Raw genomic sequence first — 17,261 nt, 5'->3', positions numbered from 1 at the left:
GAGCAACCTGAAGCCGCTCGTGCCCGGCGGAGCCCCGCCCTCTCCGCTCTCCGGCCGAGGCGAGCAGTGAGCGAGCGGCCCCGCAGAGTAAAATGGCCGAGAAGCAGAAGCACGAAGGCAGGGTGAAGATAGGACACTACATCCTGGGAGACACGCTCGGAGTGGGCACCTTCGGCAAAGTGAAGAGTTAAGTCGCCTCGGTTTGCTCTGGGCTTTCTCTGATATGGCGGGTTTTGGGTCTGTGAACGCGTGTTTATGTTTTTTCCGTGACCGTTAGCGTTGAACTTGCCGGCGGAGAGTTTACGCAGTTTACGCAGCACTGAGTTGCGCAGCTGCATTCAGAGTAAACGGCTCTTGTGCACAGAACCGGCGTAGTGCTGTTGCGGAATACGAGGCCACAGAGCTGGGCTTTCTCAGAATGTAGACGCTGCGTTACTCTGGGGCTAAGTTTAGGGGGCTGGGGAATATTTACTGAGCTGAACAGCACGCCTGCGGGCGTAATTACTTTACGAGCATGCCATCATTTACGACCGTGTCAGCTGTTATATAAGCATAACATGTAATTTAATTGCATGAGAGTCTATGTAGTAGCCTGTTTTTGTCAGATCTATTTCTGCAATATTAACAAAGGTAGACAGCACATTATTATTATTATTATTATTATTATTATTATAAAAACTTATTATGGCAACCTCGTAACATTCAGTCTAGACTATCATTATCTATTCTACCTGCATTTTTAAATACACCCACCTCTAAGACTATAATAGCAAATCAATAAGGCTGTGCACACTGTAGCTTATTACATCAACACCGCTGCAACCCTCAGTGTGACGGTTTTCCGTTCAGCTGCTAACACTTCTTTAATGCTTGTGTTATCATGCCTACTGATTAGCTGGGAGTGCGGGCTAATAACACAGTAATAATTAACTGCTGTAATAAGACAGTAATAAACGCTCTCAGGTAGGTGATGAGATCGGAATCAGATAAGATCACAAGTGCTGCTCGCAGTGAAATGGTGACGAAGCCGTTTATTACGCCCAGCCGGACATCATATTATGTGCTTTCAGTGACCTTGAGGAGCAGTAAAGGAATTTGGGGTCAGCACGAGCCTCAGTGGCCACCGAGAGCTAAAGCAGCTCGCTGCGCTCGCCTGCTCTGTTGACGTCTGAGTGACGTCACACGAAAACGGCGAGGCCCAGGGTTTACGCTTCTTGCGCCCGAGGGCAGTTTAATGTGAAGTCAGACGTACGCAAACGTTGTCAAGTTAAACGTCTTATTAATTTTGTAAGTGAAAATAAGTTAACACGTCTTATACGGGAGGAATTTAAATATGTAATTCTCTGCAGATTTTTAGCGCACAATTTTCATTCATTTGGGAAAAATTAAAATATAATGTATACAATGTGCTATCACGTCAGCACAGGCCACATTTTGTTTTATTTTTTTCTAACATCTTCAGCAAATAAACAGTAATTATACATTAAAATGTGCTGAGTGTGTTCTCTGTAGAGGATGTTAACTTATTTTCACTTAGAAAATCAACAAAACTAATGTTTTCGAAAAGACAGTGTTATACTGGTCTTAACAATGCAATTTTAATTTGATTTTTAATTTTAATTTTTAAGCATGTTCATGCTGCTACAAGCCTTTTTTTATTCTGATGGGCTTTTATTGTGGAAAACTGAAAACCTGCTTTTTTTTTAAATAAAACACTTGTAAAGTCTCAAAACATGTCATTCACTCTTTACTCCATATGGTCGATACAGGGAAACGTGACAAACTTATCTGCATATACACATATATCATATTCAGCCTACAGCAGTTTAGCCTCATCCATTGATGTTGAAGTTATAAGGAGTGTTTTGGCTCAGACAGAGTTTTTTTATTAATTTTGGGCCCTTTAAAGCATGGTTTTAAGATTTAATATTTAGGAAACATTCTCTGTAGGATCACAAGCCAGAACAATAGAATGGTGACAGCTCTGCTTTGAGGTAGAAAAGTGCCATACATTCATGCACAGTAAAGAAATAAATGTAATAGAACTGAAGGTTTTGGTGTTCTTGCATTTTGTGCATTAAATAAGACATGTAATCTCAATACAGAGCATACAGAATCCATTCATTCCATGTAGAACTGTTACATACTGGCTTTTATGCAACCTTTATAAAAGCGTTCAAATATATGCCCTTCAGGGGGAATCAAAGATGATAAACATGGTTTATTACATGGGACATTCAAGAACTCAGCTGATTTTGAATCCAAACATCCACACATCTGGTTGCATTAAACTACTTTGGAAGCCTGAGTGCATTGCTTCTTGCTTTTCTCTCTGTCACATTATTTTTACCCACTCTATCACACTGACGTCCCTCAGGCATACTGTAAAGCTCAAGATACGCAAAGCAGTCAAACTCATCATGCCAAAATGTGCTTCCATTTCTGCGCTGCTTTTGTGTGTCTTCATTTAATAAGTTTGGGAATGAATATGTGGGTGATTTGAAGCTCTGTGCTGGTGTAGGCAAAGCCCATGGGCTAGACTCGGTCAATCCTGCATGCCTGGGGTGTCAGCGGAGTTAAATGTCCAACCAGGGACACATTTGTTCACATGTTGGGGGGCGTGTTTTGTAAAGGACAAGCTTACGGGAACATGCACCGCTTTGTCTGGACTGCAGCCTAACCTGCTGCGGTTTTGTCTTTGGTTTGGACTGTAACAATATTTCAGAATCGTTTTTTTTTAATGTCTGTGGTTGAACTAATTTGCAGATGACTGTTCAGCAGATTTTGCCAGTCTGTGTAAAACCATTTGGAGTTAACTTTCCCTGCAGGCCAGGCCAACTCGTACTCATGAGAGCCTGAAGTAGAGATGGCATAATATTTTTTGTTGTTTTCAGATACCGCCACCAATATTGAGTATCAGCTGGTACTGATACAAATCTGATATTCTTTCCTTTTAAAAACTATTAAGCTTTATAATGAGCTTTTTTAACTTAAGATGAATGAATGCTCATCCTTCTCAATCACTGCCTCACAGGACGAAATACCTAGCCTACACATGACGTTGTGACAGTGTGGACCCTTTCATAGAGGTTGAATGGAAAGCTAGGAAAAAAATGCATATGTCATATTGCTACAACTTGGAGGTATTTGCCTTATTCAGTGATGTCAATAGGAACATCATTATACAGCAAAAAAGAAGAGATACTAAAACCATCTGTTCTCTGGCACTGATTTATTTAATGCTCCCAATGAAATCTGATGGGTTGTGTGAAATATTTTTTGCTGCATCTGTCCACCTTAAGGTAGAGCTACCATCATTCTGTTGCATAAGAGTTACTTTTGCTCATCTCTTAGCATGCTGTGTTTAAAAAAAACTTTTCATTCAGAATCTCACTACAACTAGAATGAGCTATGATACTTTGCAATGATCTGTCAAAGTACAAGTTACTCATGTTCAGGGGATATTTCTGTAGAGTAACCATAAGATAATCCACTTCAATAAGGAGGGCAAAATAAACAACTGTGCATGACCTGACAGACCACCAAAACGGTCACCATTAGATAAACAGTACTTAAAGCTTTCATTTTTTGAGAGAGAGGAAAAAAAGCTCTGTTCTTGCTTCAGATATATATAAAAAAATACACAGATGTTTCTGTCCATCCTTCCTGAGAAGACAACTCAATGGTTCTCAAAGGATGTGTAGCTGTCAAGAAGCTGTTACTGAGAAAAGGAAACAGACAAAAGTGAGGAAAAGTTGTACTAGACATCTGAAATGTGGGGGAAGGTTTTATGGACTGATGTGTCTAAATATGTAGTTGGGATTACTTGGATCATAAAAAGCAGAAAGTGCAACCAACTTCTAAGACTGAACTGGGGAAGAATATTCCTGCAGATTTCTTTGAAAAGCTGAAAGCATGGGCTCCCAAGTGGTGTAACCAACTCAGCATTGGCTCTATCAGTAGGAGTTTGCGAGTTGGATCCCTGGTGATGTTACAGCCATCCATGGTCAGGAGTCCAAGAGAGCACAATTGGCCTCACTCTCTCCGGGTGGGTAGGATGGCCCCCTGTCTCCCCAGCACAGTGCTAACCAGTGCAGATATTAGCCAGCATAACAGACCTGGCAGTTAGCATCCTCCTCCGAGTGCGTTCAGCTGTCCAATTATGTTGTGTTAGCGGCAGTTTGAAGAGATGTCGTGGTGCTTCATTGGTCATGGAGGAAGCCTGTGCTAGCTTTCATCCTCCTAGCGCTGATGATATCGCGTGATTGGGTGATTTGTTAAACATCGTCAGAAGCACATTTGATTTAACATTACAAAGCATTCATTAGCGAAACCAGGTGTCTGATGATAACGACAAATAATGCTGTTTGAAATGGTTAAAAAACACTGGCATACATAAAATCACTACTTACTGTATTAACTGTATTTGTATATATTGTAATTTTAGTGTATTGGTGTCAAATTCTTAATGGCCAAATGAATTGCTTTTAAAATCTAATTTACTAAAATGTCTAAAGTTTTGTCAGTGCAGTACGTTATGTTTTCAGCTTTTTTCCTGATGCTGAAAAATCATAATAATAATGTATACTTAATGGTCATTTTGCCTGAAAATTAAATAAATGAAAGGTGATCTCTGACTTTTATATGATGCTGTTTAAAGAGCCCATTTTAACCCTTAAAATGTATAGTTATTATTGCTGTTTGCCCTCAAGTTATACTATATAATTATATTTTTATTACATAATGAGTTACATAATTACATTTAATTTACATTTTGTATGTATCTGATTTATTGGTTTCAACATAAAATAAATGAAAAAAGAATGTCACAAATGCAATGATAGTTTTGATCTCCACAAAGACTGGACACACAGCAATAACTCCATTAAATTCAATTGATTAATAATAATAATAACAATAATAATACATTTCTTAACAAAACATCTGTTGTGTTGGTTTTTAAGGAACGTTTATAATACACACTTTTCCACTTGTAACAGTATTGAGGCCGTGGAAAACGATAAAACACACTACCGCTGCAGTTTCATGGCACTTGACATTGTTTTCAAGTAGTGAAAACAGCACAGTCACTTGAGTAACATCTTGCCAAGTACTGATAGTATCAAGACTTGCACATCCTTGATCAGGTTCAGAGCATGTCATGTTTGTCTTTAGGGATGAGAAGCTGAACACTAAAACAATGAGTTCCTCTTTTCCTCTGTTTTGTTATGGCTTAAAGCGGGGTGTCGCTGCCCTGTGGTGCAGCAGTCTGATTTCTTTGGATTCATACTGATCTTTCATCAGCTGTGTTTAAAAAAGCTGTTGGTGGTCTTGTTACAGCTGAGTTTTCATTGAGTGTGTGTGTTCGTTTTGCTTAACAGTTGGAGAGCACCAGCTAACAGGACATAAGGTTGCTGTTAAGATCCTGAACAGGCAGAAGATCCGCAGTCTCGATGTGGTTGGCAAAATCAAACGAGAGATCCAGAACCTCAAGCTGTTCCGGCATCCGCACATCATCAAGCTGTGAGTAGAAGAGAGTGCGCGCACACACACATACACACATATACACACACACTTTTAATATATGGTGAAACCTCAGCCTTCAGAGCACAGAAAGTTGGACCTGTGCTCTCTAGCTGTTTTCTATAATGGGAGATTAGATTAAATAGGTCCATGTTTCATTTGCAATAACAGTCATTTACTTGTCCCACTGTACCAGTGTGAGAAGCTTAAACTCTTTATTGGAACCTCTTTAACTCAGAGAGATGGTCAGTAGCTTGAAACTTTAAAAAGTGTTTCAGCCAGAACACCTACATATTTCTTAATACTCAAAATGGGATAAATATTAGAGATGTAAGTTTTGGGGATTTGGAGACCTCTCTGGTGGAAATATGTAATTGCATGCAATGTGTGGACGAACATTTTGTAACATCGGTTGTGCTTTGGGCCCCCACAAGCGGATGAATCTGATGACTGACTGCGCTATAAAAGTGTTCAGAGAGAACTCAGTCAAAACTTGGTGAAGGACGTGCCTTCCAAGGATGTAAGCGAATGATCTACTATCGTCATCATATCATCAATATAATTTTGATTTTGCATTTGAGACCTAAACATCGAGCAGGACCTTCTCTTTGAGTCTGTCTGTGTGATGGCAGTGTGTCAAGATGCATGATGTGGCCCTAAAAACTATACGAAATCTGGCCCGACACCTCTGACTTCTACATGACTATTTCAGGTGATACAGGGTGACTTACAGCAGTGCAGGAGCACCATATCGCTGCTGGGAGAAAACCTTGTATCTCCATTTTTGTCGTTTTTCAGTTTTTGACAATTTGAAAATGCCTGTTGTCCTTTACATTATGTGTAAATTTCATAAAAAATGGACCAAAAGAAATGGCCCAATATGACTTACATTAAAAGTGAAGTAGGTTTTTTTCCTTTTCCTGTAACGTTATGAATTTTAACAAAAAAGGCTTATATTGTGCAGCTTTAGATAATCTCTCAATTTAACACAATAGTTCCTTTGATATAAAATGTCAGTATTAGAGATAGGAATTGTTTTATCTCCATGATGTTCCATTTTTTAATGAATAAAATGCAATTTAAATATGTTTACTTTAAAGATATCGACATGGCACTTTGCAGCTGAAATGTAGTATAAATTAAATGTATAAATTAATGTAGCTACATATAGTGATATATAGGCTATATATAGTAATAATACATAAAACTAATATAAACCCTTTATGCCACCCCCTATTGGTAGAGATTGATCAGTAGAGATTGAGGTCTTACATTTTAAAGTGGAAAAAAATGGAGAATGCTAAAAACACCACCACCATCTAAACCCACATGTCAATATATAGGAAACTGTATATACATGCGATTTATGAACTGGTTTTATGTTGTCTGCCACTACATAAAAGGAATAGCATGCTGTGGTGTGATCCAGTATCTGGTTACAGTAACACGTTCAGACATATTCAACATCAAATTGTAATCAGCATATTTTTGATGTCTGAAAGTTTTGTATCACTGTAAGAAAAAACTTTAAAAAGTGATTTTTTTTTGTTTTAGCCAAATTATACTCTTTTCATGTCATAACAGGCAGGTTGACAGTGTTCTTTGTGCTGACATATTGTTAAACTAATGTATAATATGTGGAGAATGACTGCTGTCTGAAGATGACTCCACTGACTCCCGCACGGGCCGATCCAGGTTACAGGCCAAGGAGATAAAAAGGCTACGTAATCTCTTTAGACTACCTTTTATGTCTGCTGCCTGCTCTCTCTCTCTCTTTGTTTGTCTCTCTCTTTCTGTGCAGTCAGAGCAGATGAGAGGTCTGGGCTGTAAAGAAGCCCTTTATCCCTCGCCTTTATCCCAACAGATTCCACACTTCTTCCCCTATTTGTCGCAGCAGCTCTTCAGTCGCTCTCGGCCTCTTTCCCGCTCCTCAGCACACTCGTGCAGATCAGTGCGAGGCTTCCCTACACGTCCACCCTGCTGGGAATAGCTGTCTCCTGCCATCAGGACAGCGGAAAGCTGGCGATGAATAAGAGGGGACAGAAGCGCGGGTGCCCAAGAGGAGGGTTTTTCCCCTAGGAAATAAGGATGCACCCGTCAAGCTTTACCATGACTATGCATATTGCAAACTTGCAGCAGGGACCCTCTGTCACATGCAGTCCCTCCAGGGGAAATGACATCAAACAGGCAACAGCCAGAGGAAAGAGCACGCCACGGCTAGGCCTGCGCCTGACTGAACATGGGGGTGCTACAAGAGCTAAAGGACAGGCAATGTTGCGAAAAGGCTCCTGTCAGATCACACTGGCAGTAACGTTCATTAAATACATGATTTGACCTTTTACTCCGCATGACCTCTCAGTGTGCATACAGCAAGCAGCCATCAATGCCATTTACTCCAGCAGTGCCAAAAGATGACAGCAGCTGCTGTCAAGGCAATTCACCATTAAAGGCCAGAAGTATTACTGCCATGTTGCTATACAGTTGTATGCAAATGTCTGGTCAAATTACATGTTTTTTTTTTTGATTTTCTAAGTGAAAATAAGTGAACACATCATCTACAGAGAACATACTTCTGCACAGTTTAGTGCACAACTACTGTGAATTTGCTGAATTTAACCAAAAAAATATGGCAAGTGATGGCACATTTTATATTTTATATTTTGCTTTTTATGTTATAACATGTTAAAAATATAAGTTTAAAATTAGCAGAAAAACGGTGAATTTAAGTTTGCTCTCCCTGTAGAGAATGTGTTAATTTTTCATTGAGAAAATCAACAAAACATAATTTTACCAGGAATGTTTAAACATTTACATATGACAACAGTCATTACATAATACATAGTTACATTATCAGTTACATTTACATATGATTTACATTCTGTATCGACACTTTTGAGTCTGCACTTTTTCTGTTTGTTTCAGTGTCACAAAAGACAAAAACATACACCATGCAGAATAACTTTTTCAGTTTCATATCATAATAGATCTTCTACTTCAAACAGAAATATAGTATTGACTGATAGAATCTGCACTTTAAACACTTTAAAGCCAGAAATAATGAAACAAAATAAGAATAAATAAGAAGACATGTTTCTGAAATATTCAAATTCATCATCAAGTACCTAGAATGGTTAAGAAAGTTGGTTCACTGTGAGATGGTCTTTGGTAGTCTTTTACCGGTCAAGTGGAGGTGGGTGCAGATACTATGTTGAGTATATGGAATTAACCACATTTGGATCCATATCGCTGCTGTCAAAAGAAAACCTCATATCTCATTTTTCAGTTTTTAATTTGAAAGTACCTGTTGCCCTTTACATTGTGTGTAAATTTCATGAAGAATGAAGAATGAAAATGACTTGGAAAAAGTCTGGTTCCATTGACTTACATTAAAAGTAAAGTAGGTTTTTTCCTTTTCCTGTAAAGTTACCATTTTAGAGATACGAGGCTTTCTTTTGACAACAGCGATATGCTTTGTATTTCATTCAAATGTGCCAAACCTAAACTGTGTTGGACCCAAACTAAGACTTTATGGACTATATGGTCCAAAACTAAAGACTGCCTATACTATGACGTATGTATCGTCATTCGGACCGGTTTTTGAATGCAGATGTATATTTATTACAACTTTCCAATCATGCATTAAGACATTATAATTGTAATATGAATGCCCATAAATATAATGCAATAAAGCACTGTATTTTTTTCAGTCCAATATTGCAAATAACTCTTCCTTACACCATCTGTAAAATATATTACTGCGTTAAAACAACAGTTGCAGATATATGACAGTTTCTTATCATTTCATGCATTGTGACTGATGTACCTCCATCTGTGTGTGTGTTGCAGGTACCAGGTGATCAGTACCCCTACAGACTTCTTCATGGTGATGGAGTATGTGTCTGGAGGAGAACTCTTTGACTATATCTGTAAACATGGGAGGGTAAGAATCACTTTTCTGTACTATTCACTGTATGTTCAAGGCCTCTGAATGGCAATATGTGTTGCTCTATATCAATTTCTGCCTACTTTATTAAGCACACCTGCACTGTTTGTCCATTTTATCAGGTCCACTTACTATATAGGTGCACTTCACAGTTCTACAATTATAGACTGCAGTCCATCTGTTTCTCTGCATAATCTGTTAGTCCCATTTACCCTGTTTATCAGTGGACAGGCCCCTCACAGGACCACCACAGAGCAGGTATTATTTGGATGGTGGATCATTCTCAGAACTGCAGTGATACTGACATGACAGAGGTATGTTAGTGTGTGTTGCCCTAGTACAAGTGGATCAGACACAGCAGTGTTACTGGAGTTTTTAAACACGGTGTCCTCTCACTGTCCACTCTATTAGACACTCCTACCTTGTTGGTCTACCTTGCAGATGTAAAGTCAGAATCAATAGGTCATCTGTAGCTGCACAGTTTGTGTTAGTCATCCTCTTGTCTTTCATCAGTGGTCAGTTTATAGCATCAGGACATTGCTGGATATTTTAAGACTATTCTCAGTCCAGCAGTGACACTGAGCTGTTTAAAAACTCAAGTAACACTGCTGTGTGTGATCCACTCTGTGCAGCGCACACACACACACACACACACCCCAACATGTCACTGCCATGCCAGTGTCACTGCAGTGCCGAGAATGACTCACTACGTAAATAATACCTCTTACAGTCTGTTATTGTCGGAGTGCATCTATATGATAAGTGGACCTGATAAAATGGACAATGAGTGTAAATCAGGAGTGTCAAACTGGGTGCCTTCCAGGCCACAGCTCTGCAGAGATCAGCATTTCCTTCCTCTGAGACTCCCTATTCAATTTATAACGGGTTTGCTAATTGGCCGATGAGTTGAATGGTATATTTATTCAGGAGGAACACTGAATTCTGTGGCCTGAAAGGAACCCAGTTTGACACACCTGGTTTATTTACAAGGTAGGTGTACATAATAAAGTGGCCAGTGAGTGTATATATTTTATACAATTTAAATTATAGGGATAATTTAATATTAGTGAAGTACAGTTTCTTTATTCTACAACATGAACAAATAAAAGAATGTCATGACTTGGAACCTGCTTTGATACGCTTAACTATGTAGTCCAGATTAGCCTTGTACCCTGGCTAACCCAAGACAGCCGTTGGGTCATGCACGTCCAATGACAGGCTGACTATGTAAACTAATTATGGACTGGGTCAGTGGATTCAAGGTTAGCTTGTGTATGTATATATATATATATTTAGTTACAGTAGTATGCAAACAGTTGGGCACCCCTGGTCAAATTACATGTTTTGTTGATTTTCTAAGTGAAAAAAAGAACACAACCTCTAGACTTCTGCACATTTCAATGTTAAGGGAAAAAAGAAGAAGTGCTGATTGATGGTTAAGCAAAATTGTAGAGGTTGGATGGTAAAATGTTATTCATTCTGCTCATAGCTATGATCTCCATTTTGGTAAATGTTTTGTTCCATAAAAATGTTATGTTAACAAGCAGCCTTATTTATTTTTCATCATCACTGGCAAGAAAGACATTATGGCACTGGAATTGAATGTGATTGATATTTCTGCAGTAATTAGGGTGTGAGAGATGTGTTTATTAATTTATCTGCCTCTACAGGGCATATAATTGTCTTTCTCAAACGCTCTCTCTCACTGCAGGTGGAGGACAACGAGGCACGGCGTCTGTTCCAACAGATCATATCAGCAGTGGACTACTGCCACAGACACATGGTGGTACACAGAGACCTGAAGCCAGAGAATGTGCTATTGGACGGCAGCATGAATGCCAAGATTGCTGACTTTGGTACGTAGAGAGAGAGTGTAAGTTGCTAAGCAGCTTGCAGTTTTGATGTCCACTCTGGAACTCTGTTAACCCTGAAAAGTTGAGGGTGATATTTTGCTATCGCAAGTGATAAAAGCATGGTGCAACTGGGCACTCTTAGTTGTAGCTCACTGAAACAAATGGAGAAATTCTGCCAAAAAGGTCAAACTTTAAACTTTCATAAGTAGTAAAGGAGATACTTTATTAGGGTTTGAATTAGATGAAATGTAATAATAGTCATATAAAAGTAATATAAGTAGTAAAAAAGTAATACATGTAATAAAAGTCTCAATGTCTTTGCCCTTTACCTTTATGGAAATAGCAATAAAGACAGCTATTATAAAAAAGAGATACTTAGGTGAGCTCAGAGTCTGTCTTATAACAACATCTAACAACATTCTGATGCAGACATGAGGGATGTTACTCACCTCTGTCCTTCATTATTATTATTTTATTCTTATCCTAAGAACAACCTCTTATTTTACTAAAATAGGGTTTCTGGTACAATGGCATTTTTTGCAGTGGACACCTGTCTGCGTATAGACATACAAATCCTTCCGAAATGATGGGCCTTCCCTTTGTTATTTTAGAAAACACAATTTGCATTACAATTAAAACACTTGGAATGTCCCTGAACCATACAATATCATTGCATTCTGAAGGCACAGCACTTCAAGAAAGAGCTTTTTTTGTTGACCTTTTTGTTGACTTTATTTAGGGACAAAAGCATGGTCCATTTGATGTTGAGCGCAGTTGTCTTGTGTTTTCTTTTAGGCTTGTCAAACATGATGTCAGATGGGGAGTTCCTGAGAACAAGCTGTGGATCTCCTAACTATGCTGCTCCAGAGGTCATCTCTGGAAGGTAAGAGTCCATGACCTCTTGACCCTATCGCGTTCTTAATCTGTAAGCAAGACTGACAGATTACACAGGGCTGCTAGTTTACTTGGTTGCTTAGTGGTCTGTCCTGCAAAAGAAATAGACATTCAGTCCATCATATTTAATTATTGTGCGTTATTATGTGATCTGTTTTGACGATTATTTTCGTCATACTACTGATGTCATGCTCATGTTTCCAAAAGTGAAGCTGGACCTCCTCTCATACCACGATCATAAAATTCTTTAAATCATCAAAGTGTGATGAATGTGGTCAGGCTTATTTTTACAAATGCCACAACTGTACTGACTAAAGAGGATGAGAGTGACCAAACAGGCTTGACCGCTTGCTGGCAAGAGGCAAAAGCCTCAGTAATCATTCAACCAGTATAAGTAGTTTTGCTGTACTATTTAAATGCAATTACATAATTTATTACATAGTTAAATAAACAATTACATTAGGTCTGTACTCACCCCCCCCCTTTGTTTTGATGTCAAACAATGACATGACAAAACTCGTCTAAAGGATGTTTTTTTCTTTCTGCAAAGCAAAAACTGTTCCTGAGAACAAGCGGTGTACATATAACAATAATATTTGTACCACAAATGTGGTACTGATGTTAAAGTACCAATTCATTTTGTGAAAGGAAAAATAAAAAGGTTTGGTTTGGTGAAGCGCATCATTCACTCACCAGTCCAAAGAGTCCGTATATAGAAAATAAGCCGCAAAAACAGCCTATTTTGATCTATTGTTCTTGTGATGTCACAAAACCCAGCACATTTGCATTTATCCACCTATTCAGCCTACAACAGTTTAGCTCTGCCCATTCACATTGAAGTTATAAGGAATGTTTCAGTCTGTTTTCAGACTTTTTTTTAATAAAGGCAGCAAATTAGAATAGAACTCACTTACATATGTCTGTGTAGGGATAACGGATAAAGAGAGGTTGGAAAATGATCATTTATAAATTAATTACAGCGGTTCTGGTACATAAACCAAAACATCATAAGTGGACCTGGGGGGGGGATACAAGAAGAATGTAGGATGTGGGCCTTTTAAAGTTCAGAATCTTCACTTTTGATGGTGTTTCTCTGCTTGTTTCAGCTACGACTGAGAAATAATACAAATATATGTATTTTAAATTTGACTTCTAAGGGTTAATTTGGTAAAATGGTTCCTTTAAACACACATATCCTTAGTCATATGCACACACATTCCTCACCTGTGTACTGTATGGTCTTCTGCAGACTGTATGCAGGTCCAGAGGTGGATATCTGGAGCTGTGGGGTGATCCTGTACGCTCTGCTGTGTGGCACGCTGCCCTTCGATGATGAGCATGTCCCCACGCTCTTCAAGAAGATCCGTGGAGGAGTCTTCTACATCCCCGAGTACCTCAACCGCTCTGTGGCCAGCCTGCTGATGCTTATGCTTCAGGTGGACCCTCTGAAGAGAGCCACAATCAAAGACATAAGGTTAGAGGCTCACTGCAGCAACACTGCCACTCATACACTGAAATACTATAATCATTTGCAGATTTCCAAAGAGGAATTTTGGCGCAAAATTTCCCCAACAAAATGTAAAGACAACAGCAGTCAAAAGTGGCCACACCTGGTTGAATGTATGTGTTCATCAGGACACTTGAAAATTGTTTCTAAGAAAAATATAATAAATAAATAAATAATTTTTTAAATGCTCCCCCCAGAATAGCATAGCTCCTCACGAAGCTGTATGTGAGAATATGCAAATACAGTTAGTGAGCAGAAATAGTTTTGCTTCATTTAACACCTTTTTGGTCACTGCATAATTCCATATGTGCTAGTTTAGGATTTAATATCTCCACTATTGTTCTAAAAAATTAAAAATATTTGTAGGTTTTTTGTATTTTTTATATTTTATGAGTTGGTGTGTCCAAACCATTGACTGCTGCTGTATATCATTGCTTCAGATTTGAATGGTCTGCATTCACCCACAGCTTTTATAAATACACTCCCTAATAGGAAACAGTAGGAGTTCTTAAGGATGTTTTAACTGTGTTCAATTTAGAGAGCATGAGTGGTTTAAGCAGGACCTGCCTGGCTACCTGTTTCCTGAGGACCCCTCCTATGACAGCACGGTGGTGGACGAGGAGGCCGTGCGGGAGGTGTGTGAGAAGTTCGAGAGCACAGAGGCGGAGGTTCTCAGCAGCCTGTACAGTGGAGACCCCCAGGACCAGCTGGCAGTAGCCTACCATCTCATCATTGACAACCGCCGCATTATGAACCAGGCCAGCGAGTTCTACTTAGCCTCCAGCCCCCCTACAGGCTCCTTCATCGAGGAGGGCATGCCCCTACCCCCGGGGGTAAAGCCCCACCCCGAGAGGATGCCCCCACTCCTGGCTGATAGCCCAAAGGCCAGGTGCCCTCTGGATGCCCTCAACACCACTAGGCCCAAACCTCTGGCTGTGAAAAAGGCCAAGTGGCACCTCGGGATTCGCAGTCAGAGCAAGCCCTACGACATCATGGCTGAGGTGTACCGCGCCATGAAGCAGCTGGAGTACGACTGGAAGGTGAGTGGACATTAAGCACATATTGTATGGACAGACACCTTATCACCTTAAATTGCTTGCACACACTTCTATAACTTAAAATAGTTCAGTCTGCTTGGATTGCCTTCAAAGTGTATTTACAGAATAATACACCATAGGAGGTAATAAGACTTTAAGGGACTCAAGGAGTAGTTTGGCCAAGGCTCTAGCCAATAAGCCAACGTGTTTGGTTTCTGAAGTTTGCTTCTTTAGTTCTATGAAGCTGAAAAAGTATCAAGAAGCCAATTTAGCTTGAAATGGAAGCTTATAGCTATAAGTGTTCATTGTACAGTCTGCAAGCCTGAATCATCACACTTACCCCAAATTGTGTCAGTTATATACTTGCTTATGTGGTTTCTGGCATTGTATGACAAACTGTCTATAAAATTGACAATAATACAGCCTTCAAGGTGTCTGGTATTAGATATGCAGCATACTTTTGTTGACAACTCAGATGATATTCGCTTAGTTTTCAAGATAAAACTTGAAGCAAGAATTGACATTGAAATATATTGGTATGACTGTCTATAATGCCTCAAGCTTTCAAGGCATTATTTTTGCCTAGTTGATGCAAAGAATACACAGTTCACCCCTTGCAAGATTGTAGGTGGCTATGCATGTTCAATAAGAGCAGTTGCTGAAGGTTTTGTCTCCACTCTAGGTGGTGAACCCCTATCACTTGAGGGTTCGCCGGAAGAACCCAGTAACTGGTAACTTTGTGAAGATGAGCCTGCAGCTCTATCAGGTGGACAACCGAAGCTACCTACTGGACTTCAAGAGCATTGATGGTAACTGCTCATTCTTTATGAGATCAGGATACATAGCAAACAACACGGAGGGTAAAATGATGGAAATAGGACCATAACCTAACAAGTTTAACTGTTAAAAGAGCCCATATCATGGACACTAACCTTTCTAAACAGGCTGTTTGGGCTTCATCATGGTTGTGACATCACAAAGTCCTGTGTATTTACATAGGTTTGCCTATTATTATAGGTTGTTATGGGTTTTTCTGATGCCTCTGAGGATTGCTCTGTGAAGTTACCAGTTTGTACCGTACATTACTGCTTTTAGGAGAAGGCACAATGCAGGGCAGCCAATCAGAGCAGAGGTCTTTTACATAAAATGTGTTTTAAATGCAGAGGTTCTAAGCGATAAAGACTGAAAGTTGAACATTGTCATGTAAAAATGAATTGTTTTTGGTGTATAAACCATAAAAAAGTTTTAAGTGGGAAAAAATAATGTAAAAGACAAATGTAGAATAACAGCTTATTTAAAGCATAGAATTCAATCAATTCATCTTTATTTATACTCTGAGAACTTTGAGGTTGACCCTTATATAATGTAGCCAAGCACTAGAATAAAGAACAAGAGATGGAAAAGAGTAATAAGCAAGATAATTAAAAGAGGAACCATAAAAACTTATTAAAATCAGTAAAAAGGGCAAAATATAATTGAAGCAAGTAAACTAGTAAACGTATCAAATCAAAATAAACAGCTAAAACTGAGTAAATAATAAAATAAACAATTTAATAAAACAGGTAGATTAATGAAACAAAAATAATAATGATAAGAAAATAAATCAATAAAAGAATGGATTCAATAGCAAAGAATTTATACCAAAATAAGAACTAATCAAGTTAAACTGGAACAGTTTCAGGCTGAGTAGAGATAGTTAGAGGTAAATACTTTAAAATAGTTGAGTGGCGAGAGGTGCTTTATAATATCCTGCAGCTAGAAGCTTTTCCCAGTTCAGTAAAAGCTCTCAGCACCTGAAGGGCAGTGCAGTCACTGGAACACTGATAATCACTGTTACTTACAGTGAGCACTGACGTGATGTACAGTTATCAGAGTTCCAAAGTGTTCATCACATCCTCTCCCTTCTGTCTCCTCCAGATGACATCATTGAGCAGAAATCCGGCTCGTCCACTCCCCAGCGCTCTGGCTCGGCCGCTGGCCTCCACCGGCCCCGCCTCAGCATCGACTCTGCGACTGTTGCCGTGGAGATGCCGCAGCTGAGCAGCTCTCTGCCGGGCTCTCTGCATGGCAGCACGCCAATGCTGGCACCGCGCCAGGGCAGCCACACCATGGACTTCTTTGAGATGTGCGCCAGCCTCATCACCACACTGGCACGCTAAACCACACACACACACACACACACACACACACACACACACACACACACTCACACACACACACACTCACACACTCACACACACACACACTCACACAGTAACTGAAAGCTCTGAGGAAAATAGGACTTAAGGATCGTGGCCTTTCGAGCAGGGGTCACACGTAAGTCACACCTTCTGTAGCATCAGCCACCATTACATTTCACTCACATGCAGTCAGCCATGATAACGTCTCTCCAGCATAGCAGCACAGCATCCTGAAGCCTTTTCAGGCCGCAGAGTCCTTCATCTGTAGTTTTTTTATATGTAATGTTTTGATAATACTGATTATGTTATACATGTATTATACAG

The 17,261-nt window shown here is 39.5% G+C and overlaps 1 protein-coding gene across 1 annotated transcript; it reads left to right on the top strand.

Annotated features, from left to right (window-relative positions):
• Window positions 1-54: 54 nt before the first annotated feature.
• prkaa2 (protein kinase, AMP-activated, alpha 2 catalytic subunit) lies at window positions 55-16,955 on the top strand. Its single transcript, XM_036581582.1, has 9 exons — window positions 55-186; window positions 5,382-5,523; window positions 9,370-9,463; window positions 11,178-11,322; window positions 12,115-12,202; window positions 13,463-13,687; window positions 14,259-14,760; window positions 15,440-15,566; window positions 16,675-16,955. The coding sequence occupies exons 1-9, from the start codon at window positions 93-95 to the stop codon at window positions 16,914-16,916; spliced, it is 1,659 nt and encodes a 552-aa protein (XP_036437475.1). The 5' UTR covers window positions 55-92; the 3' UTR covers window positions 16,917-16,955.
• Window positions 16,956-17,261: the final 306 nt, after the last annotated feature.

This window comes from Colossoma macropomum, unplaced genomic scaffold (assembly GCF_904425465.1).
Source record: "Colossoma macropomum unplaced genomic scaffold, Colossoma_macropomum, whole genome shotgun sequence".
Taxonomy (NCBI): domain Eukaryota; kingdom Metazoa; phylum Chordata; class Actinopteri; order Characiformes; family Serrasalmidae; genus Colossoma; species Colossoma macropomum.
This window is presented reverse-complemented; position numbering and strand designations above follow the sequence as displayed.

Coding starts and splice junctions, on each gene's coding strand:
- prkaa2 (XM_036581582.1), top strand. CDS start 93: ATGGCCGAGAAGCAGAAGCACGAAGGCAGGGTGAAGATAGGACACTAC. Junction 9,464..11,177: donor ATATCTGTAAACATGGGAGG/GTAAGAATCACT, acceptor CTCTCACTGCAG/GTGGAGGACAACGAGGCACG. Junction 11,323..12,114: donor TGCCAAGATTGCTGACTTTG/GTACGTAGAGAG, acceptor GTTTTCTTTTAG/GCTTGTCAAACATGATGTCA.